This window comes from Drosophila pseudoobscura, chromosome 4, assembly GCF_009870125.1.
Source record: "Drosophila pseudoobscura strain MV-25-SWS-2005 chromosome 4, UCI_Dpse_MV25, whole genome shotgun sequence".
Taxonomy (NCBI): Eukaryota; Metazoa; Arthropoda; class Insecta; order Diptera; family Drosophilidae; genus Drosophila; species Drosophila pseudoobscura.
Window position 1 is genome coordinate 24837571 of NC_046681.1, and position 19722 is coordinate 24857292.

General features: G+C 44.3%; 4 protein-coding genes and 3 long non-coding RNA genes across 11 annotated transcripts in view; 4 read left to right on the top strand and 3 right to left on the bottom strand.

Moving 5' to 3' along the window:
* The first annotated feature begins 1201 nt into the window (after positions 1-1201).
* LOC26533949 (uncharacterized) lies at positions 1202-2928 on the top strand. Its single transcript, XR_004469220.1, has 4 exons — positions 1202-1216; positions 1283-2588; positions 2648-2833; positions 2891-2928. It is a non-coding gene; the product is annotated as an uncharacterized lncRNA (long non-coding RNA).
* Positions 2929-2948: 20 nt separating this feature from the next.
* On the top strand, positions 2949-3674 carry LOC117183200 (uncharacterized). The gene is made up of 4 exons (XR_004469216.1): positions 2949-3052; positions 3108-3241; positions 3297-3489; positions 3547-3674. It is a non-coding gene; the product is annotated as an uncharacterized lncRNA (long non-coding RNA).
* A 418-nt stretch (positions 3675-4092) lies between these two features.
* On the bottom strand, positions 4093-4614 carry LOC26534371 (uncharacterized). Its single transcript, XR_001451209.2, has 2 exons — positions 4463-4614; positions 4093-4360 (listed from the first exon to the last, which is right to left on the bottom strand). It is a non-coding gene; the product is annotated as an uncharacterized lncRNA (long non-coding RNA).
* A 712-nt stretch (positions 4615-5326) lies between these two features.
* Positions 5327-7686, top strand: Cyp28d1 (Cytochrome P450 28d1). The gene is made up of 6 exons (XM_001356773.4): positions 5327-5581; positions 5640-5778; positions 5843-5950; positions 6409-7036; positions 7097-7366; positions 7435-7686. Exons 1-6 carry the CDS (start codon positions 5388-5390, stop codon positions 7599-7601), a joined length of 1506 nt encoding a protein of 501 aa, XP_001356809.3. The 5' UTR covers positions 5327-5387; the 3' UTR covers positions 7602-7686.
* LOC4816907 (TBC1 domain family member 19) lies at positions 7611-10795 on the bottom strand. Of its 2 annotated transcripts, XM_033380093.1 has the most exons (8): positions 9506-9522; positions 9333-9420; positions 9086-9272; positions 8925-9018; positions 8605-8857; positions 8075-8544; positions 7937-8018; positions 7611-7875 (listed from the first exon to the last, which is right to left on the bottom strand). In XM_033380093.1, coding segments are annotated over exons 1-8 (1350 nt in total). In that variant the 5' UTR covers positions 9508-9522; the 3' UTR covers positions 7611-7701. The 2 variants fall into 2 exon arrangements, with proteins under 2 accessions (XP_033235984.1, XP_001356811.1); XM_001356775.4 differs by lacking the exons at positions 9333-9420; positions 9506-9522 and adding an exon at positions 10344-10795.
* Positions 10796-14077: 3282 nt separating this feature from the next.
* Positions 14078-15041, top strand: TpnC25D (Troponin C at 25D). The gene is made up of 3 exons (XM_001356776.4): positions 14078-14252; positions 14323-14740; positions 14817-15041. Exons 1-3 carry the CDS (start codon positions 14250-14252, stop codon positions 14843-14845), a joined length of 450 nt encoding a protein of 149 aa, XP_001356812.2. The 5' UTR covers positions 14078-14249; the 3' UTR covers positions 14846-15041.
* A 313-nt stretch (positions 15042-15354) lies between these two features.
* Positions 15355-19722, bottom strand: part of tkv (serine/threonine receptor kinase thickveins) — a 67040-nt gene continuing 62672 nt past the window's right edge. For 3 of the 4 annotated variants that reach the window (XM_033380089.1, XM_033380090.1, XM_015180735.2), the window contains 2 exons: positions 17439-17626; positions 15355-17374 (listed from right to left, as the gene is read on the bottom strand). In XM_033380089.1, the coding sequence (XP_033235980.1) occupies positions 16067-17374; positions 17439-17626 (1496 nt within the window). In that variant the 3' untranslated portion in view covers positions 15355-16066. The remainder of the gene's footprint in view (positions 17375-17438; positions 17627-19722) is intronic. The other variant, XM_001356777.4, reaches the window with a different exon arrangement.

The following is a 19722-nucleotide window of genomic DNA, read 5'->3' on the forward strand; positions in this document are numbered from 1 at the left end:
ATAGTTCGATAAGCAAATTCAAAAATGCAAGAAAATAACATTATTTGGAACGCATTAAAAAAGAAAAGAAACGGGTTCGAGATATTTTTGTATTATTCAATTTGAATTTTTATTGAATTTGAATCGGCTACTTGACCGCTTATAACTACCACCGAACAGCTAACGAGTAAAAACATCGATGTTTTTAGATTACATTAGAAACAATTATTTCCGAGCCAAATTTGAGGTTTATAAAAAAATTATTTATAAAGAAGGCACATCATTTTAAGTTAAAGTGTCAATATTTTTCCATTTTTTTCCTTTTGCAATTAACAATTGCAATTGTATTAAAAGCCGTTGTGAAAAAGGTAGCCCCAATTTATCTGATTTCAAAAGTAAATCGGAAAACTTTGTAATAGTGATAATCGAAGCCTGGCTGAATAATTAATAAATATAAGGTTTTGATCCGCCGTGCAGTCCTCTTGGCCGTCAAAGCGCCAGGAGGCTGATATAGTGTCCTTGTTCATGTCACTATACCTCGCCACTGGGGCCGCTGATAACACTCCATCCCGGCTGTCTATGGCGGGTATGCTATAGGCTATGTCAATGTCGAAGTGTCCAAAGCTGGACAGGAGGCTCACTTTGAGTCATTTGCCACCGAACGTTTGATGCTGTGACTTCTGCTTTCGATCTGGAAAAAGTTAAAGAATGATCAGGGGATCTGCTAATCCGCCTTACAAAGTTGATTTAATGATCGGGTCATAGTCCATGGCACGGCACATGTGTAATCGTATTTAGGAAGGCCAGAAATTCTTCAGTTACAAAGGTTCAGGGTCCGAAAAGCGGGGGAAGAATATTTTCTGGGGGCCGATAATCGAGCTCCTCTTCGCTGATCCTCTAGATCCATTCCCTATTAGTTGAAAAGCTGATCGTGCACTATTTACGTTCTTCGTGCCGACCTATTGAACAGATCCGTCTGCAAGATGCGCGTCATGATTTTTCTTTAGTCCAGCTGTGTTCGTAATCAAAAGAGTATATCTCATTTCGAAGGCAGTGAATCGATTTCTTTGAAATTTATGATTTCGAATCGTTTCTACAATATTTACATTTTGCTGCATTTTTTACATGACGACTAAACGCTAATGGTAACGGCTCCCAACTCGTTCCAAATGGGGGGCTGCAAGGCCGTTTCATTCAAATTCAAAATCCGCCTGCTGTGAAATTGCAGTGAAACAAGGTATGTTCGAATGGTATGTTGTCTGTTTTTTCCCATGAAAATTACGGCTCATTTTTTTCGTTGCAGGAGAGAGCAACAGTGTGACCGTCTAACCCTCCGAAATACCGCAAATATACCGATGAAAAACCAAACTTATCCCATTTAAGCGCCATTTATTTAAACAGTATAACAACTTGAGTTAAACCTCTAACCACACTGTATGGTTAGTGTTTAAACCGCGAAAAATAATACTGTTTTGTAAATTATTTTTGTAGATCCATCCTATCCTTCCCCTTTACTTGCAAAAAAAAACCACGATATCTTCCACCTAAACTATGCTGAACTACTTCAGTGAAGTTTATTTTAGTACAATCTGGTCGATAATGGGTTAATCGTTCTCTGTCCATGTATGGAAATCATATTCCTCGATTTTGACCGACACCCCTAAAGAATAACTTTTCTACAAGATTGGCCAATTTTGAGGACGCCTTTCTATTGTATTGTTTATAAAATAATATTTAAGCAAAAAAGGTTAAAGCATAAAACGTAAATGAGCATAAAGTGAAACGTATGTATGTACATAAGTGAGCATGAAATGTTACGCTTATTTACTTTAATTAGTATTAAAACTCTGTTTTCCAAGCTGATTTAAATCATTACTAATTCAATTTACTATTTCAAATAGAGACTGTTTCGGAAATATGCACTTGTAAAAACAATAATGAAATCTAAAATATGAATGCTTCAATGCTAAAAGAGATCTTAGTTGGGAAACATTCCCCGATGGTAACCAAAGTTCTCTTAAAATTCTCGACCAACGTCGTACAAAGTCGCTCGATTTCTCGCTCTCCCCGCCGTCTAGCGAGGTGTATAGATCGCTCTCATCCTCCCACTCTTCCTCGCTATCTTCCTCCCACTCTTCCTCGCTGACTTCATATGACAATTTATAGTGGATAATCAAATACTAAAAAAAAGTACGGAAGCACAAATTGAGACTTTAGGGATGTCAAAAAATTGTTAAAAACGAGTCAACGCAAAATTCACAAAAAACTGAAACAAGCAATCCATGCCCCCAAAAACCCCAAATGTCAAATTCGATGTCGTATGAGACTGCTGGAAAAATATCAGTATAGTTCGGAGTGTCGGTAGTTAAACACATAAAAATAAAATTCTAAATTTCTAAATTTTGAAAAATATCTATTTCGGCTTTTTTTTTCAATTAGGTTTAAGAATAAAAGTGATTTGTCTTTTTTTTAGTTTTTAAAGTTAAGCATAAAGTGAATAAGGTCACTAACCATACAGTATACTGTATGGTTAGTGATGAGATACAACATAATAATACTTCTCCAAGATACACATCTATTGATTGTTTAACAAGAGCCGCCAGCATAGAGTAAGCATAAATTTCGCTTTTAGGTTGAATAAATAGATACAAATTTAACTTTTTTCTAGGTCCATATTCATAAATACCTGGCAAAAAAAAACTACAAAACTTACGGCTGTAAACTGTCGTGGCACAATGAGGTACAACACACCCCTACACCCCTACACACCCCTACACACCCCTACATAAATACGGGAATGGATCTCAGGGCTCCGAGAAGACTCGCAAGTAGAACCAATACTTTGTTCGACACTGTAAGTATAAATGGTTTTAGGTTTGCCAAATTAGAATAAAATGTATCTTCTTTCTAGGATTCGGCTATCGGAAAATATAGACTGTGTTCATCGGGTACAAGTTAAGCATAAAGTGAAAGTCGTAAAACATAATAATACTTCTCCAAGATACACAAGGCATAAAAATACTTCTCCAAGATACACATCTATTGATTGTTCAACAAGAGCCGCACGCAGAGAGTAAGCATAAATTTCGTTTTTAGGTTGAATAGATACAAATTTAACTTTTTTCTAGGTTCACATCATACATACCTGGCAAAAAAAAAAATACAAATCGTACGGCTGTAAACTGTGGCGGGCCAATGAGGTACAACACGGCTTCTTCGGATAGTTTTTCTACACAAACCTACATAAATACGGGCACTCTACGTAAGCATAAATTTGGGTTTTAGGTTGAATAGATACAAATTTCACTTTTTTCTAGGTCCATATTTATAAATACCTGGCAAAAAAAAAAAACTACAAAACTTACGGCTGTAAACTGTGGTGGCACAATCGGGTACAACACGGCTTCTTCGGATAGTTTTTTACACACCCCTACATAAATACGGGCAATCTGAGGGATCTGAGGGCCCCGAGAAGACTCGCAAGTAGAACCAATACTTTGTTCTGACACTGTAAGTATAAATGGTTTTAGGTTTCCCAAATTAGAATAAAATGTATCTTCTTTATAGGATTCGGCTATCGGAAAATATAGACTGTGTTCATCGGGTACAAGATCTGATGTGTGACTGGATAAAAATATCATATTTTGTTACTAATAATTATATTACTCGTGATTATATTTTGATACTAAAGTACACAAAGATGTTTAATTATTTGACTGAACCAGAATGTGGTAGGACTCTAAAAGGGTCCAGCAAAATGCTGATTTGGATATCCCAATTCCCCGCTTGGAAAATGGACCCCAACTAAGAATTCTTTTAGATATACTCGCAGCTATATAAAATCCCCCGAGAGAAAGGTATTCAAGATTTCATCTTTAGTTTTACAGATATTTCCAATGCAAACATGTATTATTTAAATAAAAGAATTTGTACGTTGTTCCAACCAACTCTCAGCCAAGAGGTTTCCATGGGGAATAATAAGCTACAAGGTTCTACACTGCGTATCATACGAATCATCCTTCGTATACCCAAAGTATAGAACTAACTGGCCCATTCGCTATCAATAAAAATAATTAGACATCTGTGTGTATTCTAGTATCAAAATATAATAATTTTTAGTATCAAAATATAATAATTTTTAGTATCAAAATATAATAATTTGTAGTATCAAAATATAATCATTTTTAGTATCAAAATATAGAGTAAATAATGCAATGACTTCATACGCTCTTCATTAATCGACCAAAAGTGTGCCACTATTGGATTGAGAATAGTTTTTAATTTCCGATGTCTTTTCATATCTTGTGGCATCCATGTCACTCCAGGAAACGTGATTGTCAGACGATTGTCGAGCCGTGTAACATATGGTGATATCAGCCGCCTAGAAAAAGTTAAAATTTAAATAAACAAAAACTTTACCACCACAACACCATTTATGCTTACACTGTGTTCGATGTACCGCAAACCGAAAACAAACGTATACCTCTGTGTACGAGCGCAGTCGCTGACCCTGAGCACCGTTGTATCAAATGTTTCAAATGGTCCAAATTAAATTTTTTTTTTTTTTCTTTAGTTCGTTTTTTGCTTTTTGTATAAAAAAAAATAATCACTTTATTCTTAAACCTAATTGAAAAAAAAACCGAAATAAATATTCCTCGAAAAGTTGAATTTTTAAAATTTTATTTTTTTATGTTTTACTCCGCACGCTCCGGACTATACTGATATTTTTCCAGTATTCTCACACAACATCGAATTTGACATTTGGGGTTTTGTGGGGCATGGATTGCTTGCTTGTAAATAATATGAAACAATACAATATGGATCAACTAATGCCAAAGAAGTGGGTTAACTCGTAAAATTTGGATGGAGTCCCTCGTGGACACGGTGGTGGAAGCGGATGTGCTCTGAGCTTTTTAAGAAACTTGAAGGGACTCCGATGACAGTAAGGATCTGGTAATGACCCGGTTTTTAATATCATATACAGGTGAATTCTCACAGATAGGGGCTATGGGAATATTTTTGCAATATTATCTTACTTTCTTCCAGTAATTAATGAGAGTATAGGGGAACAGTCCCCCTATATGGTATATTATTATACATTTGTATCATCATTAGTGTGTGCTCTGTGGCCCAGTAATGAATAAGTGCACTAGCCCTTGTTCTTGATAACATAACCGAATCTTATCATACAATGAAATGTGGTCGGGGCTATGTTTTCGGTCCCGTCCCGGAATCGCAACGGTCAAATAGCCAGTTCTATCAATTTATTTATTAGTCGAATTCAAGTGATTGCACCACCCCACCGTGCTCGAAGCTGCGACATCAGGTTCAATTGAAATCATTGGGCTGGCTGCTAAATTGAGCTTCAGTTGGGTTCCATTCGCGCTGTCGACCGGTCGCATCGCATCATGTGTCCCATTTGTGCCGTACTGCTGCTGCTGGCAACCCTGCTGACCTTGATCTACATCTTTCTGACCTGGAACTTTGGCTACTGGAAGAGACGAGGCATCCAGACAGCCAAGGCATGGCCCCTTGTCGGCAGCTTTCCCAGCGTGTTCACCCAGAAGCGGAACATGGCCTACGACATTGATGAAATCTATCGGTAAGGCAGGGTATGATCAGCCCAAGTATCTAGTGATCGTTTTGATCACCATTTGCAGGCAGTACAAGAACACGGAAAGCGTTGTGGGTGTGTTCAACACACGGATCCCACAGCTAATGATTCTGTGTCCGGAATATGCGCACAAGATTTTTGCGGGCGAGTTCCGTAGTTTCCACGACAACGAAATTGGAAAGTTTGTAAGTAAAATTGGATCTGATCAGTGTTAGGTTTTGCTAAACCCAAGTCTTTCTTTCTCTATAGACAAACAAAAAGGTGGACAAGATCTTGGCCAACAATCCGTTCATACTAACAGGAGAGGATTGGAAGGAGAGGCGCGCTGAGATAACACCCGGACTTTCTGCCAATCGGGTAGGTAATAGAGCTCAGATAGTGCTGCTGAATATGTACATAATTAAGGGGGCTTATTTGTATTGTAAGTATACTATATTCGTGGTGAAAAACGGGAGTGGCTGTAAGTCTACTGATTGCACAACTGAATCATGTAGATTTTTAAAGATACCAAAATTTGGTATTAGGTATGCAAACTGTGATGCCCATTGAACGTTGTTCATTCCCCGAGAATTGTAAAGCTTGGGAAACCGAATTCGAAAGCAAATCGTACTTCTGGGATGCCTACGCTTATCAAAGTTATATTTACTATATATACTGCACTCGGTGTTTCAACGCTTTATGCAATGGCTGTAATTGAAGATATTTCGAGACAAGGTTTAAGTTTTCTACAATTTTCGTTAGAACACATTGAGGTCTCTTTGTTTTAAAAATATGTATATTTAAATTTTAACTACCTTTCTCTATCCACAAAAAAGGTCAAAGCCGTCTATCCAGTGTCGCAGAGCGTGTGCAAGCATTTTGTGGAATACATCAAACGTCAGCAGCGCATGGCCACCTCCGATGGCATCAATGCAAAGGACCTGTGCCTGTGCTACACCACCGAGGTGGTGTCCGACTGTGTGCTGGGAATCTCCGCCCAGAGCTTCACGGAAACCCCCACGCCGCTGGTGGGCATGATCAAGCGCGTGTTCGAGCAGTCCTTTGGCTTCATCTTCTACACGATGGCGGCGAACCTCTGGCCACCCATTCGAAAGATCTACAGCGTGCCGCTGTTCGCCAAGGAGGTGGAACAATTCTTCTTCGATATCATGGAAAAGTGCATAATCTTGCGGCGAGAGAATCCTAAGCAACAGCGCGAGGACTTCCTCAACTATATGCTGCAGCTGCAGGAGAAGAAGGGACTGGACACCACGGAGCTGACATCACACACGATGACGTTCCTCACGGACGGCTTCGAGACCACGGCTTTAGTGCTCTCCCACACGCTCCTGCTGCTCGGTCGCTATCCGGCGGAGCAGCGGAAGGTGCGCGATGAGATTGGGAAGGGAGATCTAACTTTTGAGCAGCTGAGCGAGCTGCCCTACATCGATGCCTGTATTCATGGTAACGAACCACTGACCAACTTCCATTACTCCTCTATTTGGATGATCTTTTAATCCCCAGAAACCTTGCGGCTTTTTGCGCCCCTCCTGTCCGGCCGCAAATTAGTGACTGAGGCCTACGACTTTGTGAACAAGAACGGTGTGACCGTGCGCGTCCATCCCGGGGATGTGGTGATCATTCCAGCCCATTCTATGCACCACGATCCGGAGTACTACGAGGATCCAGAGGTGTTCAAGCCGGAGCGTTTCCTGGAAATCAATGGCGGAGTGCGCAAATATCGGGAAGCAGGCGTATACTATGGCTTCGGCGATGGACCACGCGTTTGTCCAGGTGTGTCCAGGGTGCTCCTTTCATTATGAACCGCAGATCAGAATGCAGCATACTCCTTCTGTTTATAGGCATGCGGTTCGCTCTCATCCAAGTCAAGGCTGCCTTGGTCGAGATTGTTCAGAACTTTGAGATTAAGGTCAATCCCAAGACGCGATCGGACAACGAACTCGACGACACCTTCTTCATGGCCACCCTGAAGGGTGGCATCTGGCTGGACTTTGAGGCGCGCAAATAAACCTTCTCGATCGATTTTAGATCGATTCGATCATTGTATATTATTACTACTCAAAGTTACATAGAATTTTGTACCTACAACAAAACCCCAAATCGAATCTCTAGTCTCGACTCAGGGCTAATTGAACAAGGGGCAGCACTTTGATCGAGGACAGATCCGCCAGAATCGACTCAATGTTGTCCAAGGAAGCCACCTGCATGAGGCTCTCCTTGCGGAAGCTTAAGATAATAATGGCAAACAGTGGCAGAATCTCCAGACTATCGAAACCCAGTATCTGAAATGAGGGAGCGGCAATTAAGGACTTGTTTCGGAATGTGGTTTAGGGAACTACCCACCAAGTCCCAAAGGATCAGGAGCTGATCGGGTGGCAGGTGTCCGGAAAAGGCGCGCATTAGCCATTTGAAAACAACTCGCAAACTGGAAGGAGTTCAGTTTATTTAAAGGATAAGGAATATTCTCCAACTTGGACTCACGGCTGTATCTGTAGCTCACGGAAGTGCGACCAGAGCTGGGGCTCATAGGTCTGCAGCAGCTTCTCAAAAAGCAGGCAGAGGCTGACAATGCCCTGGGGATGCGTGTTGATGGTGGTCAGTCGGTGGCAGTATCGTATATAGAACGCACGGAAGGTGTAGTACAGATTGACGGGCGAGTCGTACAGATAGCAGAACGGAGCGGCGAACATGCAGATCCCGTGGAAGGGCACCACGCCCGAGGGAGGGCCCTCGTACGTCTTGCCCTTCACCGGGAACGCCTCGTAGTCCACACAGCTCCCAATGTCCGTGTCGCGGGAGAAGCAGAGCAACACCTGGTAGAGCACATCCTCGAACACAAAATACTGATCATCGTTGGAGGCCGTTAGCTGGATGTCCTTGAAGACCAGCTTGTCCACGATATGATCCGTAGTCCAAACAGTGTTCCGCAACTTCTGCCAGTGTTCTATGTCCTGGAGAAAGATTATCAGACATATATATTTCTCTTCTTTAAACGATTGGGTATCCCTTACGTAGTCATGCAGCTTGCTATCGAGCACGGCCGCCCAGAGGGCACCTCGATACGGGGCCGGAGTGCAGCCCTTCTTTAGGAATTGCTGGCACATGGGCGCATGTCGGGTCTCCAGAATGCGCTGGCACTGCGTTGTTAGGTCCGGCATACCCAGGTAGCCGTCACCCCGCAGCAGATCCGCGAAGTGGGTCCGCAGCTCGAAGAGATTCTTCACGGGCAGAGCAATGTGCGAGAACTCCCATTGAGGAATTTCGCTGAAGAATAAGGAAACGCTGAGCATAGCACCGTCTGAGGATGGGCTGGGTTTGAGGAGTTGCTTACTCTGTATTTTCGGTGGTCTTGGCGGGTCCTTTCAGAGAGAGCAGCACCTCTAGCAGATCCTTGGGCGCGTACACAGGTCGATAGTTGGCTAGGTCTGAAAATTCCATGGGAATTCATGAATTTATCAATTTATCGGAGACAAATCTGGGTTGTACTCTCACCCATGCTGTAGTTGCTCAGCTCATTCCATTTGGCCATAAAGTCCTCGCGATCCGCACTGATGCGGGGCTGTCCATGGAGCGGGACCTTCAGCTCTGTGCACATGGCATTCAAGCTCTTGCGCACCCGTCGATCCCACAGCACCCCGGCTCTTTTCAGATAGCCCAGGGGATCGCTTAAAGTGGTTTTCTACAAGTAAAAAAAAATGGAATAGAAGGCCATCAAGATTACATCAATTGCCAGATATACTTCAGGAGCCGTAATCTTGACAGCCTTGCCCCGGGGTGCTGAATGGGCTTGCGAATGTTTCAAGTATCTACACCCATAGACAAAAGCCCTGGGAACAGAATTATAAGTATATATCTATGCCATTATATCTTCGCCGAGGGTGGAATTATTAAAGCTGAAGTGTTTTCACTTACATTTTGACAGTATTATGAAAATATTTGATATAATATAATTATTTTTATAATTAAAACCAAGTGAATTCTATTCAGTTTCACTATTTGTATAACCGATACTCGAAAAGAGTAAATCTTGAAAACTGTGGATGCCACAGATTTTCATCCTTTGTTGGGCCGTCATTGATGATGTGTGATATCATAGGACAGACAGACATGGCTCAATTGACTCGTCTATTGATGCTGATCAAGAATATATATACTTTATGGGATCGGAAATTCATCCTTCTGGGCGTTACACATAACCACCTTCACCACAAATCTAATATTCGCCGTAAACTCATTTTGAGTATCAGGTATAAAAAAAGTCAGAGGCGTTTTGCTGATTTCTATTCGCCTGGTATCGAGCTTCGAAATTTCTTAATTTTCGCCCATTCGTCCGACTTAATTTTCAGCAGGAGGTTGCTGGTTGGATATAGAACCAATCAGCACTTTCGGATGAGCGGAATCAATATTCAACTGCGAGACGGAGAAACGAAGCGCATGTAAATGCAAACTTTTCGTATACACGTTTTTCACATCTTATGTGAAATGTATATGTTATGTATATGCTTAAAAAGTTATTAATAGTGGTAAGAAGGTGAAAAATACTGTAAGATATTTTCACATACCTACTAGAAGTATAAAACAATATTTCATAATGTTTGGACGAGCCGTTTGGCTTTATAGATCGGTCTGTAGAGTCCTCCAAACACTTAAAATTATGAGAGCCCTTGGCCCTTTCCTAATCTTCAGAGATAAAATCTTAAGGCCCTCTTATACGAACAAAATATAGCCCGTCTTGCCATCGAGTACTCACCGATAGCTGTTTGGTGGTGGCGGTGGGGTCTGGCTTGGACAGACGACTGCGCACCAGATTGTAGACAATGTTGCGTATCTCTGTCTCCAGGCCGGCCCCCTTGATGGCATCCTCCAGAGTATTGCGCATGTCGATGGGATCCACATTGGGACTGCAGGCAAGGCGCTGCAGCTCCTTGTAGATGGGTTCGTAGGACTTGGTGGTTTTGATGGCCGAAATAACCTTGGCTGTCATGTGGTGAATGCTGGCATCCTGCAGTTCCTCCATTGTTGCTGTCCTGTCCCAGGATCCAGCTCTCAGTTCTGTTTCGGTTCCTCTTCAGATCCGCTGGGTTTGCGTTTGTTCAGCCTCCGTCTAATGTTTGCTACTTACTAAATATTTACTTTGTTTCGGAGTTGTGATTAGCAGCCCCAACAGTTGGGACTTTCTAACAATCGTTTGACTTTTATCGATCAAACATTTTCGCCTGCTTTGATTTGGATTTGGGCCCGACTGACTCGACTGACTCGACTGACTGCATCCGGAGCTGTCGTCGCTTCATAGTTACGGAATGCACACACTTGTTTGGTTTCACTCGATTCGAATTGGTCCGCCTTTCGCTTTGGTTTTGGCTTTAACCAGCCGCCCCTCGCAACCGAAAATTCCATTATGTTTTCGTTTGCAATAAATACAGCCAAGGCGCGTGAAATTGCTTTCGGTAGATGGTCGGTACACCCACAGACTGGCGTACGCAGCCTTTGCACAATGGGGCTATGGGGGGGAGGAAGCTCTTTGCTTGCCATCTGTCATCTGGGCCAACGAGTTGCTGACATGATTGACACTCTGTAGCTACTGCTGCTGCTCCTGTTGATTGCCATGTGGAAAACACAGAAACCCACTCATAATGGGCAGTGTTGGAATCCCCAACCACATGCCAGTATATTTCCCTAAATATTCTCTTTCCTCAGATTAAATCTGTATGCTTTTTAATTTTGGGAAATTCGAGTACATCTAATTGTTTTTTCACATTGTCTTTCAGTTGATGGCCCAAATGGATGCCCAGCAGCTGGAGACTCAGAAGATTCAGACGTTTTTTGGTAGATCATGAATGACCCTCCATTCAAGTGTAGGAATGAGGCAAATTAAAAACGACCGACATCGATTAAAACGCCCAACAGTGGTAAAATAAGGTAAGTGGTAAGTAGAGTTGCGACTGACAGGAGAATACTCCTGAGAGTTTACTTCAGTGCATTCCTAATAAGCTTCAGCTGCTGACTCTCGAACTGAACAGAAATGATCAAATAGAAAGATTAGAAGCAGACCTAACATATGCCCACTGCTTCTTCGAAGCGGTTTCTTTCCTCCATCAATGTTTCTCAAGGATATACAGCATGACAAACTGATTGAGAAAGGCATCAATGTAGTAGAAAAAGCAACAAAACCAATTAATAAGCGTCCTAGAGTCCTGCATGAACAAGCAATCAACGTCTCAGCGGAATGAACGTTGTGTTTACTGTGTTGGATCCAAAAATTTCGGTTTTTTTCTCGCTCACTCTCCATGTGATTTGCTGGTAGAGAGAAAGAGAACGAAACACAATAGTTTTCTGGCTTTTCCTTCTGGCTGTAAATGGTTATCACTTTGCATTTTTGCGGTGGCTAGAAGTCCCGCTGTGCAATTCTGCGGGATTGGTGGATACCTCTAGGAACACCTTTACAGACAAAGGGTAACTCTCCTAAGCCAGTGAAATACCTTCTGTTGGGTAGGTGTTCCATTGAGGGCTCAGTAAGGTGAGCACAACAGCCAACAGCGGAGACACGTTCCCCGACTTCGTCCAGATCTCGCAGAGCTCTGATAGTCGGACGAGATGCACCGCGTTGCATAAACTATTTAAATCAATTTCGGTTCGTTCAGCCGGACGATACATAATCGTACGTATGCACATATGTATATGCGGAACGCTTGTAATTGAATTTCACGCGGCCAAATTTGGCAGTGGGGCCCAATTCGGGGCGAATTAATAATCGTAAAGTACTGAATGGATAGGAATTATGATCCTAGGAAGATTGTCCCATGACCAGTTTTTAATTTTTGTCAGATCTGATGAGAATTAAATTAAATTTGAATCTTTTATGATGCTTTGATCTCTTTATGAAATTGTGTTTCTTTAAAGATCATTTACTGATCATTCACAAGGCTAATTATAGTCTTAAGTTATGGCAATTCTTTGATCAATTAACGTACCGCTTCCTCTTCCAGGATACCATGTGTACCTGGTATTGAGTGCGCTCCTGGCGGATACCATTTGTTTTGGTAATTACATCGTAAATCTTGCCTTAAATTTCATGTCAGCAACGAAATTAGAACTTTTGCCTCCGACGTGGTCACCACTTGGTCTTTTTTTGCCGGGGCTAATACGAAAAGTACACACAATTTCGTTGAAATATGTAAAAACAATCGAGCCGCAGTATCCCCCATGTGCACCCGCAGCTGAACGGGTGTAGTGCCTCCTGTCTGGGGACACATTCCAAAAGTGTTTCACGTTTTGTCATAAATAATAAAAATCAAATGACCATCAAAAGTTGCTGCTGCTGTTGCTGATTCTGATGCTGATGTTGGTGCTGCCTTTGCCAAAAAATGCCGCCGGAAGGTTACCCACAGATACAGAGAACTACTCGTATCCAACATCCAAGTTTCCATTCCCATCCCCGTACCCGCCAGACTTGGGCGGCCTGTCCATCTTCCTTGATGTCCATTTGCCAGTGCCCGAATGCCTGTTTGTTTGTTTTAACGCAAAAATATAAAACCAAATCAACATTTTTGCCCAGAGAACAATTTGCGAAAGAGAGAGAGAGAGAGAGAAAGAGAGAGAGAGACCATAGCATGCCCCAGTAGTGGGACAGCAGGGCGGCGGTTAACCGCAGAACCCGCACCAGCAGAGATCTTGTGGAACTACCACCACCACCACCAGTGGGCATCTGTGGCCCACTCACGATCATATGGACAAAAATTGCTATAAAGTACTAAAAATACAATTACCGTGAGAAAATCGCGCTGATTTTGTGACTGATTGTGAAGACGTTTATAGTCGATTTTTAGTGACTGAGTGACCGACCGACAGACAGACGGACGCACACACTCCGCATGTGGGTGGATGGATAGTACATACAAATGTACATACATATGTATGTACATTCGGTAGTGAGTGTGTAGAGGAGTGTGTGCTGCTGCTCTTTGCATAACTGTGGCGTGCGCTGCGGTGCGCTCGGTTTTTCCGGCTGCCAGCGGAAAAAAATATGATGGAAGCGAGATGACGTCGTCGATGCTCTGGCCCGACCTTAGACATCAGCCGACACCAAAAACCACAACCAAAAACCCCGGCCCCCAGTGCACCTGTAACACTTTGATCTGATTGAGATTTTTGCGTCTGGCCAGAATCAGTCTCCGGCTGCACCCTCTCCAGCCCCCTCCTCACCGATCCCAGCCCCAGCCCCAGCCGCATTCCGATGGCTGTTAATAAAGTATTGCGCCAAAAGCCGAAAGCCGAAAGTACGAGTACCCCCTCTGAAGGATGGACAGATGGATGGATGAGGCTGCTACTGGCCCACCTCTGCCGCCGATGCCGCTGCCGCTGCTTCTGCCACGGCTGCTGCTGCCTTCTGCCTCTGCTGAGGTGGGCTTCTGCCGCCACCGCCGCTGCTGCTGCTGCGTGACGCTTCCACTAAGCAAAATATGCCGTTTATAAATAATGATCTTGGCCAGACGATCGGTTTAGTGCGCGCCCGCAGGCCAACGCAGTTGGAACGCATTCTAGGACAGCAGATCGCAGATCGCCGCCGCAGCAGCATTCAGTCAGAGATCGGGAATAGGAGATACACGTTCTATACACACGGAGATCCGCGCCCAGCAGCCCCACACACAGATACAAAATGGTATCTATCGGTTTATGTTCATGATTGTGCAATCAGCCGTGCAACGGACTAACTTTTCCGCTTACCGCAGGAGGACGATGAGAAAATGGACATCATGCGCAAGGCATTCCAAATGTTCGACACACAAAAGACGGGCTTCATCGAGACCCTGCGCCTGAAGACGATCCTCAACAGCATGGGTCAGATGTTCGAGGAGAGCGAACTGCAGGCCCTGGTCGACGATAACGATCCCGAGGACACGGGCAAGGTGAATTTCGATGGCTTCTGTGCCATTGCCGCCCATTTCCTCGAGGAGGAGGATGCCGAGGCCATCCAAAAGGAGCTCAAGGAGGCCTTCCGTCTGTACGATCGCGAGGGCAATGGTTACATCACCACCTCCACCCTCAAGGAGATCCTGGCCGCCCTCGACGACAAGCTATCATCCAGCGATCTCGATGGCATCATTGCCGAGATCGACACGGACGGTTCCGGCACTGTGGACTTTGATGGTGGGCACTGAGAGAGAGCGCTATAATCTTTTCAGATATATCTGGACTAATCCGTGTGATCTTTTTCCTCTTTCAGAATTCATGGAGATGATGGCGGGCGAGTAGAGGGGGAGAGGGAATCATTATTTGCTGACATAAAACCAACGTGGAAACAAGCTTTTGGGTTTAATAATAATTTTTTATTATTTTTAAATAAATTAACTAAACGCTTTCGTACAAACTTTAGTTCTTGTTTAGGTCTACGTGCAAATACTCAACAAAACAAAATGAAAAATGAAACTGAAACTGAATCCAATCGATACATATAGCTAGTTTTAATTATAGCTTACACTCTGCTCTTATGGGATATAGCGTTTACTGTCTAGATCTAGCTTAAACAAAAGGTTACTCGATAAGACATACATAAGTTAAACAGTTACGGATAGAGATAGAGATACAGATACATATACTACATATATAGTATTTACAGCATCGCTTATAACGATATAATATATATGATGTATGATTAGCGGCCTATAAACATCTGCGCCATATTTACAAAACAAAAACCAAAAGAACCAGGACTCAGATATCCTAAATATTGCTATATATACTATATAGTGTGTACATATGTGTTTGTAAATGGGGGCTTAGGCCATCGCTTCCTGGCTTCTGTCTTTACACTCTGTCTTAAGGCAACTAATTCTGTGGATTTTACATAAGGCAGCACTTAGTATCTTGCACAATTCGGCAAAGACTTCACTTAAACACTAGACATACAAACAGAAGAGATATACATATATGCATGCTGGAGTACCTTCGGATCTTGGTAGTTGCGTACAAGAGCTGGCACATAAACTATACTCTCTCGTACGATACTTTTATAATATTATGTTAGATGTAAATTTCGAATTTGATGGATTTTGTCGGTCTCTTCGCATATCCCGAATATACATATGTCGTATTTCTGTGCATATAATATTTCTCAAATAGTTAAAGCATTTTTCTAACCAAAGATTTTGCATGGGGTACTTATTTGACAAAGATCTTAAATTACATACTCGCTACAGTTCCTAGCTTACAATCAGTGCGGCCCTTAAAGAAACCGTAGAATAGGCACCTCTGAAAGGATCCTCTCAAGTACAAAACCATCCTTGCACCTGGAGACAGCTTATAATTAGAGACTAACTAGGAAGGGCACAAGACTCTTCTTTCGATTGAAAACAACAGAAAAAACAGGAAGAAACTAAATGCAACTTAGGTCAAACCTAGAACGAGACTACAAGACATATTTAATATATGCACTAAGGGGCAGCACAGGGCCACAGGGCCACAGGGACTCAGGGCCTAGACAATCTTCATGGGCACATCGATGAGGCAGTCCGCCTCGAGCCGACCCAGGGTCTTCTTGACGCGCAGGGCCGTCAGCCGCACTGTGGGATTGGGATGCCAGCACTCCAGCATGATCTTGGAGATGGTGGCCAGGACATCGTCCTCTTGCCAGCGCGACGGTATCGGCGGCCGGAATCCCTTTACGCACACAACGGCATGCATGTCCTCGAACGTGGGATCCGATGGCACCACATCGTGGTAGGGCAGGGCGTAGTCCTCGCAGGTTGTTGTCTTGGTGCCCGAAATGGGGGTGTAGCAACGACGCGCCATCTCCCATAGCACCAGTCCCACCGAGTACATGTCGGCCCGCTTGAACTCCTCGAACTGCTGCGCGTTGAGGGCCTGGCTGAGCACCTCGGGGGCCATGTATCGTCGCGTGCCGACGCGCGTATTCTGCGCAATGTGGATCTCGTCCAGCTCCGAGTTGTACTTGACCGCCAGGCCAAAGTCGGCGATGGCGCACTGTCCATTCCGCTTCACCAGAATGTTCTTGCTCTTGATGTCCCGGTGAGCGATGGCCGGCTTGCCGGGCGTGCCGAAGATCTCGTCGTGCAGGTGGGCCAGGCCCGAGGCCAGGGAGTAGGCAAGGAGCTGCAGCTTCTGCGGATTGATCACCGACATGGAGAGGTAGTCGTGCAGGCTGCCCATCTCATGGTAGTCGGTGATCAACAGCATCTGGGTCCAGCTGCCGTTGCCCTTGATGTCGGCGGCAATGAACCCAAGGATGTTCTCGTGGCGCATCAGCACAGTCTGGTAGATCTCCGTCTCGCGGAACCACGAGGCCTCCTCGGTGGTGAAGAAGGTCTTCACGGCCACACGCTCGTCCCGCCACTTGGCTAGCCACACCTCGCCGTATCGTCCCTTGCCCACCAGACGCACCATCTGGATCTGCTTGGCGATGGTCCGTTGCACCAGCAGCGGCAGACCCGACCCGGAGCCCGAGCTCTGCTCCACCAGCTGCGACAGCGGCGACAGCTGCGAGTTGTACATGGAGTTGATCAGGCGGGGCTGCTTGCGCAGCTTCTCCCGCCGCTTGTAGGTCAGGCAGAGGGTGGCCACGATCAGCATGAACACGGACAGGCACACAATGATGGAGGCGAACAGGGCCAGCGTGTGCACGGACTCACTGCTCACAGGCAGCTCCGGGGCCGGCGTTGTCATCTTGGGCGTGAACGTGGGATGCAGGTCGCGGTTGCAAAGGTCCTCCTTGTCGCAGCAAACGATATTCTTGCCATGCAGGTGCGGTACAGCGGCCACTTTACACTGTAATGGTTAAAGCCAGCAATTAATTAAGGAACTCTTCTCCTCAGATATACGGAAAACTTACCATGAGAAGGCCGCCATTGTCTTCGGGTGGCATGCAGCCGTATGTGCGCTCTTCCTCGTACATTCCACTCGTCTCGTCGTACAGCTCCTGGACGGCACTGAAGCAGCTGCCGCCGGGTCGGGTCTCGCAGGTTCCATTGCTTACGTTGCCCGGACAACTGCCATCGCAGTAGCAGGTCAGGGAGCGGGCTGCAAGTGGACAAAAGGGACAGGTATGGGAATAAGTATGCGTTCAAAAATAATATCTAAAGAATCTCCAGTATATCTGAAGATCTAAACCCTAGCAGTGATGTGATTATTAGTCCCCGGAATGAATGTATTCATCAACATAAACCTATAAAAGAGGTGGAGCATCCCAGATTTTTTCTTTGACGCACAACCGAAAAGTACACAAGAGAATCTGTGAGAAAAACCAAATACATGTCGTGTGCATGCCGGGGAAAATAACAGTTCGACTCAAGACTGCGATCCTGTGCATAAGCTCTTAAATGATTCTATCAACGATGCCTTGAATGCTTCCCAACACAAAGAATCAGATATATTCCAGTACCCTGTACCTATCTGACATGTCAATCTGCATAATCAATCCGTTTCAAAAGCCGATTACTGCCCGAATGGCGAATGTAAATAATAGCAAAACCAATCAATGGCTGAGCTTCTCTCAATAACAATATATGTAAACGATATCTGAGCTGCTGGAAATCCATGCCAACAGCCAGTGTGGGTACTGCACAATCAATTACCATCATAAAGCCGATTAGTGTCCACCCAATGATTTTCAGAGAATACTCGTAGCAATAATCTTGTATGCAGCTGCAACGGTAGTCCGCTGTATCGATCAATTTAAGACCGTAAATGTTGGACTAACTATCTAAGCAAATCGCTCTCGTGGGCTGTCTGATGCTAAGTATTATCCCCGGAGAATACAGTAACGTCGATCCGTAGAGTCAATCCATTATAAGGCAGAGATTACAAGTGCCAGCAAAACGCTGGCTACAGCTGGATGCCACTTAAAATGCACTTGAGCTTGAAGCGTGGGCTGTCCCTTACCAAAACTACAAAACTTCGGTAATAATCCCCCCCGAATCAATCAATTGTTAAGCCCCCAACTGTCCGGCTGGCGATTAAAAACGCTGCCAAACCGCTAGGCACTCTACCATGAAAATGCGTTTGAGCATGAAGAGTGGGGCCTGGGGGGAGGAGGGAGGAGGGTAACGGTAACTCGGGCAATTGATTCAGGTCGCTGGCAAATCTGCAACTAATTACAAGCTCGTTGCAAGTGGCTGCTGCTGTTGCCGATCGGTAGCTGCTTGGCTGCCTCTGTGGCCGCTGGACTCCAGTGCTCTCTTTGGATACATGGGGCAGAGCTTAACAGTTATGGGTGGGCGTTGTGCGTTGGGGTATTGGGAAAATGCGTTTTATTACCGTTTGCCGCATGCGACACTGGACTAGGAGCAGCACTCTCCCAAGGCACATGACTTACAGCCCCTTGTGATACTCTCTCTCTCCCTCTCACTCGCAAAAAGGGTATAGAGATATTTGCAGCAGACACAGAAGGCAATGGTACACACAAGTTATAGCTTTTCTTCGGTGAATATTTTTCGCTTCGGTTCGATTTGGGTGACTGCGTGGATGAGTGGGTGGATGAGTGGTTGTGGTTCCCATGGCTGGTTCCCGGACCCCGACCTGCTCAATATCTTTAATATTTAATTGCATTCAGACACTGTTTTGTCCGTCTCGTTGCAGTTCCATTCATAAAAACGCATTTAATGCCCCCACGCCCCCGGCCTGAATGGGCCATATTTTTTATGGCTTAAAGACAGAGTCTGTGGGGGTGCGGGCTGCTGGCTGCGGGTATTTAACATATTTTTAGACAGTTTTTTTATAACGCAATTGACTATTTATAAGTCGTAAAGTGCTCAGTCGCTCATTCGTGCAGCAATCGTTTAAAGAGCCCCAACGGATGTCGCAGATACATTTGCAGCGTTGGCTAACCTGATTCGCATTTGGTATTGGATTATGTTTGTTTATTCGTAATATTCTGGGCTGGAAAACAAGCTCTCAGGTTCCCTATCATTCCATTTGTTTATGCCTCCACTGGGCAGGGGGAGGGGTTTGTTACGTGATACCAAATAGACTCAAAAACGCACATTCCCAAAAAAAACGAGATCGGCCATTCGACCATAGAATGATCTCTAGAAACCAGTTAAAAGATACATTTTGGAGTGATTAATGGTTTGTGGCATTTTGTGGCACAAACAATGAGACACACGACATTCTTCAAG